This window comes from Ricinus communis, chromosome 5 (genome assembly GCF_019578655.1).
Source record: "Ricinus communis isolate WT05 ecotype wild-type chromosome 5, ASM1957865v1, whole genome shotgun sequence".
NCBI lineage: Eukaryota > Viridiplantae > Streptophyta > Magnoliopsida > Malpighiales > Euphorbiaceae > Ricinus > Ricinus communis.
This window is the reverse complement of record NC_063260.1, coordinates 784,236-795,378: the sequence shown is the minus strand read 5'-3', so window position 1 is coordinate 795,378 and position 11,143 is coordinate 784,236. Positions and strand designations below refer to the sequence as shown.

The 11,143-nt window shown below is 32.0% G+C and overlaps 1 protein-coding gene across 7 annotated transcripts; it reads left to right on the top strand.

Annotated features, from left to right (window-relative positions):
• The first annotated feature begins 1,931 nt into the window (after window positions 1-1,931).
• Window positions 1,932-9,665, top strand: LOC8277615 (protein SHORT INTERNODES). Of its 7 annotated transcripts, none has more exons than XM_048375132.1 (4): window positions 1,932-3,193; window positions 3,760-4,131; window positions 6,196-6,240; window positions 9,369-9,665. In XM_048375132.1, exons 1-4 carry the CDS (start codon window positions 2,542-2,544, stop codon window positions 9,479-9,481), a joined length of 1,182 nt encoding a protein of 393 aa, XP_048231089.1. In that variant the 5' UTR covers window positions 1,932-2,541; the 3' UTR covers window positions 9,482-9,665. The 7 variants fall into 7 exon arrangements, with proteins under 7 accessions (XP_048231089.1, XP_015583530.2, XP_048231088.1 ...); XM_015728044.3 differs by having other exon boundaries at window positions 6,193-6,240; XM_048375131.1 differs by lacking the exon at window positions 9,369-9,665 and adding an exon at window positions 6,465-9,358.
• Window positions 9,666-11,143: the final 1,478 nt, after the last annotated feature.

Genomic DNA, 11,143 nt, shown 5'->3' with positions numbered 1-11,143 from the left:
TTGTGGCTAGCTGAAAAATATACTTCATACTGTAATTTTTAAGAAACTCATGACATTAAATTGATATAAAGTAAATCGTGATTCTTGAAGTGAATTTTTATTTTAGAAATGATGAATCTTTTGTTTATTGTAAAATAAAAGTACAACTTGATCAATGATAATAATAAAAATCAATATATTTATGAAGCACAAAAGAAAAATCTCGCTTGAATAGTAAAAATTTGTGTTCATATTATTCGATCGCGTTAATAGAGTTTTTTTAATTTGCAACTACATACTCTATTCGGTGATTATTTTAAATTATAAATTGGTTTTTTAATTTTTAAATGAGTCCGATTACAAAAAATCAATAAAATTTTTTATTATCAACATTGCAACTCCATAAAATTCTATGAGTGCATCCGTAAAAGTAAATTCAAATTTCATAAATGGCATAATTAAATTCTTCAGTAAAAGAATCAAAATCTTAATAATAATAATAATAATAAAGTAAAAGAATTAAAAAGAAAAAAAAAACAATAAGAGAGAAGAGAGCAGAGAGGCGGCTAGAGTTTTTTAAAAATGTAAATTCTTTAATTATAACTAGAGTCTCTTCAATTTTATTTCCTAAGAGATAAAGAGAATTTTTCTTTGTAATTTTGCCAAGATACTCTCTTATCACTAAGCTAGACCAACAAGAAATTGAACCACAAAATCATCTACATTTTTTTTAATTTTAATTTTTTGAGTATACAGTAGCATAATAAATGAAGCCAAAAATGGTTAGGTAGAAAGAGAGTATGTATGGTTGTGTTTAATAGAACTAAATACAACAAATACTGCAGGCCGGCGTGCTCCTTAACTCCATTTATTGTTCATCATTCTTCTGCATCTCATCTGTTTGTATCCATGACAATCCAATGCTAACTATAACTACGTTTTAAAAAGACAATATTGTCCTTAAAAAAACACAGTCACATGAAAATAAATAATTAAAAATATCATACCATCTTTTTAGATACAAAAGAAAAGGCATCATAGTATAAATATAGAAAACCATATATACTAAAATGATAAATAATTTAAATATAAAAAAGAGTTAAAAGGTACATGAAGGTGGCGCTGTGTCTCCCTGTACTGGAACAGGCAGAATTGTTCTTATTTATTTATATGATATATGATATGTTTAAGCATTCGATAAAAATACATGCCTCTTTTTCACTGCCCAAATCTATCTGCCTCAATAAAAATAAAAAATATAATATAATTTATATACAAGATTTTCTTTTGGCGTGTATAAGTAAATTTGCATGGCCAATATAATGACAAATTTGACCTTAAAGGTAGACACACATGGGTATGAAACAAATGGATTAGATTATGCTTTACAGCTGCACCTATTAGTAAATATTATTCAACATTGAAATTGCACTTTTATCCTTATTCTTTGTTTTTCTTTTCCAATTCTCAGCAATCTAACAGTTAATAATCCTATTTTTTTTTTAATTTAATTATTGTTATATTTAATTGTTAATTGTATAATATGTATTAATTGACTATAACAAACAAATTATTTATTTATGATTTCGAATGACTCAGTGAAATACATCGCCTGTACAAATTTATATACTATTCAGGATAACATGGAACGATAAAGAGGTAATTAATAATAAATCAAGAAATAAGATATATAATAACAAATAAATAAATAACGAGAAAGAAAGTAGCGGGTTTTCCGGCGGAAAGGAAAGGAAAGGAAAAAAAAAAGAAAAGAAAAGCAGGTGGAGAGACACGTGGCGTACGAACAAACCATTAGATGAGCATGGAGATCAATTGTTCTCATTCGTTGAAAGAGAGAGATGGGATGGCGACGTCCACAGCCAATGAATAAAATCAGAGTTAATTTATGAATTAACGAAAATGAATAAGTTATTAATTAGATAATTATTAATTATAAATTTATTTCTTTTTTGTTCAGAGAGAGAGAGAGAGAGAGAGACGAGGCATTGCAGAGGGAAGCTAAAAAAGCAACTGCAAACAAATCAGAAGGAGAGGGATGGGTTTGGGAGAGAGAGAGAAAGAGAATTAAATTTTTAACAAGAGAGAGACAGACACTGTCTATGGCGGCGTTGCAGAGAAGAGAAACAACAGCAACGAAAACACCACCACCACCACCACCACCGCAGAAGCAGCAGCAGCAGCAGCAGTAGCAGTAGCAGCAGTGACAACAACAACAACAACAACAGCTGTAATTCTGTGTTTTAGAATTAAATGACACACGCAGAGTAGAGACTATACTGTCTTAGCAAGCAGCAAAGAAAGGAAAAAACTAAAGAAAACATATGAAAGAATTTAGTATAGCCACTCGCTATTAGCTGCTGCAAAGCAATTACCTTCTCAAGAACCCACCACTGTAGTGTGTACCAACAACTACTGAACTAACAACACCCCAAGAAGAAGAAGAAGAAGAAAGAATTCAATTCAAGAAAGTAATATTCTGGTCTGGGCTTTAATGGATTTGGGGTTACAATTAAGGATTGGGACAGGTTTACAGGAGGAAAAATGGCTGGCCTGTTCTCATTAGGTGGAGGAGGAGGAAGAGGAAGTAACCAAGAAGACGACCAACAACATAATAACAATCCACCACCACCACCAACTGAAATTCCACAAGAAAGCTGGTTTTGGTACAAAAATGAAGATGTACCTTACAAGGGTTTTGAGCTATGGCAGCAGCAGCAGCAGCAACAACAAGAATTTTTCCGTCACCAAAGTTTACAACAACAACAACAAGATCTTTACTCTTCAGCTGCTGGGTTAGGAGTAGGACCCAGTAGAAGCTCAATCAACTTTTCTGATGAGTCATCTTCAAGATCAGCCTTTATGATGATGAGGTCAAGCAGTGGTGGTAGTAGCATGAGTTGTCAAGATTGTGGCAATCAAGCAAAGAAAGACTGTGTACACATGCGGTGTAGAACTTGCTGCAAGAGCCGAGGATTTGACTGCCAAACCCATGTTAAAAGCACTTGGGTTCCTGCTTCTAAACGCCGAGAAAGACAACAACAACTAGTTGCTATACAACAACAACAACACCAGCAACAGCAGCAGCAGCAGCAACAACAACAACAGAATCCTAAAAGACTAAGAGAGAATCCCACTTCTTCTTCTCTCGCCTGCACTCCTGCTACTAACACTCGCTTGCCCAACAACTCATCAGGTATACAGACATTTATATTTCCTTTTCGTTTTTGTTTTCTTTATCTCTGCCATCGTATTATGATCAGTGACATCAACAACTCACAGTTTCAAGCAGTGATTGACTCTTTAGAAGAATTTAGAGACACATCAACAGAGTATCTAGAAAAGAAATAATGAGAAAGAGAGAGAAAGAGAGGCCATATCTATTGCGTGTGTGTAAATGAAATCGACCTCCATAGTAAAAAACTGAAACCCATCATCAGCCTTTTCTTTTTCCTTTCTTTTTCCCCCTTTTTCTTTACTTATACTGTTTTTTAGTATTCCTGACGAGTGGTTTGGCAGGGAAGAAACTATTTTCCCCCTTCTTTGCGTGCGAGTGTGTGTTTTTGTTGATATCTGTGTACTAGTGTATGCGGTTCTTGCTTTTGTGTGCCATTTCTAATACATAAAATAATTCAATACAAATCCCATTTCTTGTCTCTAAACATATATATGCTTGTTTTTTTAAATCTAAATATTTAAATATTATATATATATATATATATATATCTATATATATGCTAATGTTTTATTTTTTTGGTTTAGGGTTAGAACTGGGTAATTTCCCATCAGAAGTAAGCTCTCCTGCTGTTTTTCGCTGTGTGAAAGTGAGTGGCATTGATGAAAATGATGACCAATATGCATATCAAACAGCTGTTAACATTGGTGGTCATGTTTTCAAAGGAATTCTTTATGATCATGGCCCTGAAAGCACTTATATGCCAGCCGCTGAAACCTCCTCCGGTGGTGGTAGTGGTGGTGGACTTCAACCCCTTAACTTGATCACAGCCACCGCATCAGCTGCAATCTCTCCTGGTGGTGGTGGCGGTGGAGTAACGTCTGCTTCATCTGGTGCAGCAGTAGGATTTTTAGATCCTTCCTCTCTATACCCAACTCCACTCAATACCTTCATGGCTGGTACGCAATTCTTTCCAAACCCAAGATCATGAAATAAACCCAATAACCCCACACCACATTTTCTTTTGTCAATCTGTCTTGTCTCTTCCATAATATTTTAGACGTTTCTGACTGTCTATTATCAAGTATTTGATGATGATAATGATAAATGCAGTAGAGATGAATGAAGTACATTAATTTGACACGTCCATTGAAGTAGATCCAAGTACTTACTGTTAAAAGTGAAGAAAAGAAAAAAAAAATGACAAACAAAGGAGAGGAAATCAGGAACATGTTGGTTAAATTCTTCTTCAAATTTTCAGTGCTCAAGTCTAAATTTTATTGCTCTTTTTTCTTTCTTTGATTTCTTCTTTTCTTTTCCTTTCTTTCTTGAAATCTAAAGTTATGTTGGTAGCGTATAGTGTAGTGTAGTAAGTGGGTGTTTCTTGATATTGATTATTATTATTATTATTATTATTACATAAATATATATAGTTTTGTCTTGTTGAGTTGAAATTGCATTACACTAGTGTATATAACTTTGGACTTAGAAGCTGCTTTTTCCCTGCTTACCCGTAAGTTTGCCGGTTTGAAAATGGTGTTTCTTGAATGGTTGGACAAACTATACAAAGATAAACATCATTTTTCCTTAATGCGGCATGGGCGGAATCCAGCCATGCAGAAATCTATATATATATATATATATATATATATATACACGCGCACACATACATACTCGTCTTCTTTCTTTAGTTTCTTGAAAACACATGTTCATGTTATTATTTTAGATTTATTTTTGTTAATCTTTTAATGATCTTCTTTCTCTCTCTTCTGCGTCTCCAACTTAATTAGAATAGATGTGACTTTGATGACAAATTGGGAAATATTACTTATCTACTACCCTTGTTTAATGCACCTGCAACAAATTAAGTATTTATATCTGTAGAGATGCTGTGCATTTGGTTATAGATACATAAACATATATATGTATGTATATATATATATATGAAAGAAGCTAAAAGATTGTGAAGCTTTCCTTAATCTACAAACCATCTGACCCAAGACATGTTCTCTTCTTTTTGTTACTATTACTATTACTACTTAATGATAGCCTCTGCACCTAAAAGATATCTCTCTTCCCAAAAAAAAAAAAAAAAAAAAAAAAAAAAAAGAAAAAGGAAGTCTTTATATCTTGAAAATGGCTTCTTCTTCTTCAGGCTATTATTTTTGGACATAAACAGTCTGTTTGCAATAATTCCGACACCTAATGGGCTAGCTATATCCATTCTGCATCTTTGCTAATAAATGTAGGTTGTCGCATTGCATATGGTTTGCACAACATTGTCAAATATCAAATTTAAGCCACGAAATCCATGACCTCTTGGATATTTTCTCAAGGCTATACAACAGTATGGAAGTTTGAGATTTGTAATTTTCCCTACAAGTAGAAAAGTCTAAACGTTTTGTGCCCAAGAAGTGACAATTTTTTGCCTCTCCATACATAGTGTTTATTTTTGTTAAATTGCATAATAAGAAATTTATGTAATTTACATATATGGGAGATCTAAATGAAGGGGAATCAAATCTCTCATAGTTTCTTTGACATAGTGTTTTTTTTTTGGACTGGCATAAGTATAGGTAATATGGAAATAAAATGAAGGCTACAGTGGGAGCCTTTTGTAAACTCATTACTATTACTATTGCTAAAATGAAAATTTGTATAAAAAGGTGAATGTTGCTTCAATGCTGTCTATCATATATTTGATTAAATAAAGAGTTCATCTCAGGGAACTATAGCAGGCAGTTTTTATACCTAACCAGCCAAGTATTATAGCTTATATATGAACTGATGAGTATGAAGTTTCTGATGTATATATGTTTGTTTGGTTTGTTTCCTTTTGAGTCAATGTGAGGGAATTTTTCTTATGCCAACCATTAAAAGAAACAAGCTCACCCTTGAAATATTGGCTACCCTTGGTTTGGAAAGTTTAGTTGCCTTTCAAGTTATTTGGTTAAATATTATAATTGGATATGAACTTTCTACTATTTATAGACTGTGTTAAATCTAAATTTGAATTTCAGCAGAGACATACTTTGTGGAAAAGTCTGGCCTGCTGTTTCTGTCATCAGGTACAGTACATTTGCCTATTTAGTATTACTGCTATTATATTATCCTGAAAACCTTCATATAGAAAGAAATAATCATGAAGAGTAATAATGAAGTTAGCTTTTGGATAAAAACAAACTATTAACATACTTAATTGAGTATCATTGATATAAAGTGTTTTCTCGCAAGCAAATATCAACTGAAGTTTAATTTAGAAAATGGTAAATATTAGTCATTTTATTTTCAGAAAGAAGAATCCTACATGATGTTTTCAGCAGAGAAAATAATCCTAATTCCATGAAGGACATTTCCATTTTGGGGAAAGTAATGAGCTGGGGATTGGATTTGGTCCTACTGATTAGCTTAAGACTTTATGTGAACTTGTCAACTTCTACAAGAACTAATTTTGCTACTATGGATTCTTTATGAAGCTTTCATGATTTTGATGTGTTGCTTCTTTAAGGTTTAAAAGTTTGTTTATGATTGTGTTTTAGAGAATAAAACATAATTATAGTGTCTGAAAGTCAGCTGTGAGTTAACTCTAATTAGTTCAATTTCAATGTTTATATGAATTAATAAGCATCTGCTGCATTATGCTTTTCCCTATTTTGGTAAGATTCTGAGATCTCTTAAAATATAACACTCTTCTAAATCATGTCCGAAAATTTAGTAAAAGTCCATCACGTGTCCCCATTGTTAAAAAAAATAAGTATATTGTTGGTCTGCCACATGATACATGAGAGGGAAACAATAGGAAAGCTTAGAAATAATTAATGAATGCAGTACAACATAATAGACTTGTATCCATGTGAGCACCTATTAGAAATCTTGCAATGTAAATAAAGCTTGGTTAACCATGTTTCATTCATTTTGGAGACTTTTTTTTCAGAGTAATGACAAAGAAACCATAAATATGGTGGATCTTGGCTTTGGATATCTTCATGTGCATAAATTTTTCAGCATATTTTTTGAAGAAATCTAGGGCCTACAACAGTATGCAGTCATTCCATTGTTTTCATGCTTGCATTATACTATTCTCTAGTTTGATGTTTTCTTGTTCTCGTATACTAATTTGGGAATCTTGGTCTCTTTTCTTGTTCTTGCATACTATTCCCCAGCCTGATGTTTCCAGCATGCACACTTCTTCCTGTAACAGATATGGCTTTCACTTTGAAGGTTGAGCATAATGCTTATGATAATTTTCATTTTCTGAGCGAATGCTGTTGAGTCTATGCAGGAAGTGTCATGCACTTTCACAAGGAATAGATATGAAAGACCAAGTCTTTTGAAAGGAAAGCCTAAATCTCTGAGTTTCAAATTGAATGTCTTAGATTAAGCTCTTCTGGTTCAATTTTTGGTTTAATGCATTTATAAGCATATGGACATGAATTTTCTACTACATGCACAATCATGAAAGCACAATTCTGTTTGGAAACTCTAAAAATGCAAGAACTTGATTCAATCGAACTCTTTTTAGTGAATTTTCATGTTCGGAATGCTTAGCTATTTGAACTTTAAAGAAAAAGAAAAAACAAAAGACAATTTGCAAGAAATGAGATCATGGCATTCAATTGAATTCTTGCACATGTTCTTTTCTTGTTCCAAACAAGGACATACACATGCAAGATTGAAGAATATATAGTATGCTTTTGTAAGCTTTGAATTTCAAAGTAATCATTAGGTTTATGAATGCATATCTTCTGCAAGTCATTTTGATACCTAGTTCAAAATTTTTTTGTACTGTTTGTATTTAAGCTCCCCTATCTGCAATCTGTATGTCTCTTATGCAACCATTCAAACAAGACTCACCTCTTTTATTCTTATTTTTGTTTTAAGTGATTGATGATTTAATTTCATTAACAAATTAATTCAGCCATTGCTTTAAATTACTTTATCTGTGGAGCTCAATGCTGTGATATATAATTAGTATACTGGCTTATTTTGTATAGCTAAGCTAATCTGTTCCTTCTTTTTTTTTTTTTTTTTCTCATTATTATTTCCTAGTTTAAGAAGATTGTGGGTAGTTGTTTCATTTGTAGCATCTATGGTTTGAGCAGAAGTAGCAGCAACATAGTAGTACAAGCTGGAATTGGAACCTAATATAGTAAAGGCAAATCCCAAGCAAAGAATATAATATATTGTTTGTGGGTATGAATGTATGTGTAATTTTATTACTTCTCTTTCCCAATGCCAAAAGTATTCCCACAAACTTTGAGCAGAGAGAGAGAGAGAGAGAGATGTTAATTATGAGAATGACCTCATGCTCAGGAAAACCTTCCACTTTTCTCGGATTCTCATGTTTTCCTTGAGCAACGCAAAGGGAAATTCCATGTCTCTAATTCCCTAACATACCTAAAGCAAATTTTTTTCTGCTTCCACATTCTCTCCTCTCTCTCTCTCTCTCTCTCTCTCTATATATATATATATATATATATATATATATTTTTTTCTTTGAAAAGAAAATGAAAAACAAGCTTTAACAAGTAGGGCTGTGTAAAGATTACCAACCTTAATTGTTTCCCATCTTCATTCTGTCGTGTTATATAGGCTGTCATTTGCAACGACTGTTGCTTCTTGTTAACTTCTTTCAGGCCTTCTTCACCAACTAGCTCTGCCATGCCATGTCTTAAGCTATTGTCTGCACACCCTTTTGCTGCCCATCACTTTATAAAAAAAAGGAACCGAGAAAAACCTTGATTGGGTTCTGAAACATGTTTATTACTTGGAAGTATATGCTACAAAAAGAAGTTAGACATCTAAAAGCTACTCGGTCAGAGAAAAAAAGGAAAAGAAAAGAAAGAGGGAAAGAGAAGAAAAGGAGGGAAACAAATATAGCAATGATTAAGCATAGACAAGGCGATAGAATACTAGGGTTTGTTATTGCATTAGGACACTGTGTAATGTGTGTGTATGAATACAGATAGGTGGTTCAGGAAATTTGTTCTTGGGATAGTAGCTAATGTAGAGTGAGGCTAAGATTTTCTTTATATACATAAGAATCTGCCATCAGTACCATGTATATATCTAATGCATAATGCATTTACTGATTTGTGGGCATAATTGAAGTGGTCCCAAAACAGTCAGTCCAATTACTATAATCTATAAGCCCTTATTTAAAATCCAATTAAAAACATTACTTTTTTTCTTCCAGTTGGGTTTGCTCTGCTCAAACTTACCGTTAAAAAGAGAGCCAATCCTGCTCTGCTTGTGAAGAGAGGAACAGACCAGTTACTGGGTTATTATAGCAGTGCAATATTGCATTGACCTTTCACTAAGGAACAAGAAAAGCCTTGATAAGCGCAAGTTCTTGTTAATCTAAACACCCTGTTTCACAGCAGGCAGCATTTGCCAAGTGGCTATGTTTAAGCTTATGACTTCTTTAACATATATATATATATTCAGTATGAAGCAATATTTCTTTGTCAATAACAAAATCTGTATTAGTATTCGATGATCTGAATATTAATTTGCACATTTATTCTTGCAGTGATATTACTAAGTAAGTGATGTTTTTAAAAGATTTTATAAAATTAGTATTTATAGATAATACCTCTAAATTTTCAATATTTATACGTAAATGCAATTCTGCTTTTGTATATTTTTGATAAATGTTATGTTTCTATATCAATTTTTGAGGATCGATTGATTTTAATTAAGATTTCTTTTTCTTAAATGTCATTTTATTTTATATTATATTTTTTGTCATATTGAATTACATTGTGCAACAGCAATGTTGTTTCTGAATTGTCTCTTCAATGAGTCAGCATAAATTCTTTCGGTGGTGGATTTGGCTGTTTCAGTCAATTATTATTTTGTCTTCATTTCTGAAAACCAACCACAAGTACAATTCTTGAGACTGGATTTAACCAATTTTGGAGCTTCACTAGTAATTACTAATTTATGATCGTTAGTGGGTCTTTTTTTTTCTTTGAAATTTTTAATTTTTTTTATTTAACACTTTCTTACCCTTTTTTCTTTTTTTCTTTCTTTAACCTAAACATGGAATTAAGAACTCTATTTGTCAAAAGATTCCAACCATTTCTTCTAGGATGTTTGATCAGTCGATTAGAAAATATTCCTTTCTAAACTTTTGCTAATTTTCTTTTGGTGTAAAAGCAATTATAAAAGTATTAGTTAGTTAAACAAAAAAGATTAAGGATGCATTTGGATAAATCTCTTTTACTTGATCTCTTTGTTATGATTATAAAAGTAAATTGACCTTGTTATCTTAGTATTTGCTCTTGTGATGGACTTTTTGTTTCTCTTTTTCTTTTAATTATTGGGATTGGAATTGCTTTTAGTAGATTTTTGAATCGACAAATTATATATATAATTAGTTTATTTATAATAAATTGTAGTTAGAAAAATTAAATAGGAATGTTAAGTTATTTATAATATTTTTATATATAAAGTATTAAACACATATGAACTTAGAAATTTTGACAAATTTTCTGGTGTAATTAACCATCCATCTTTCTAAAATTAAGAATTTAATCAAGTTCATAAAATGTTATTCATAGAGAAGAAGTTCAAACTCAAATTAGTGATGCCTTGGTCAGATAAAAGGTTATATACTTTAATTAGTATTTTTGGATGAATATTTCCATTATTTATAAGGTTAGGGATTTGACCACTAAAACCCAAATTGAGTTTTTCTTATTTAATCCAAAAGAGAAGAAATTTTTTATATGAAGATTCACCAATTAAAATAGAGTATTTCTGCCCAAAAATATGGTGATGGGAATTTTGAGGAATGGCAGACATTTCAAGCTGCAAGAATAATGTTGTCTGAGCCCTAACCAGAAAGATTTCTATTATAGAATGTTGATGTTCTTGATTCTCATCTTCCAACATGTCCAAACTCAAAAGTGGTGGTGGGGCAATGAATTAAGTTGCCCCTTTTTTCAGGTCTATGTTGGAGCTTGG

Coding starts and splice junctions, on each gene's coding strand:
- LOC8277615 (XM_025159859.2), top strand. CDS start 2,542: ATGGCTGGCCTGTTCTCATTAGGTGGAGGAGGAGGAAGAGGAAGTAAC. Junction 4,132..6,192: donor ACTCAATACCTTCATGGCTG/GTACGCAATTCT, acceptor TTTGAATTTCAG/CAGAGACATACTTTGTGGAA. Junction 6,241..6,464: donor CCTGCTGTTTCTGTCATCAG/GTACAGTACATT, acceptor TTTTATTTTCAG/AAAGAAGAATCCTACATGAT.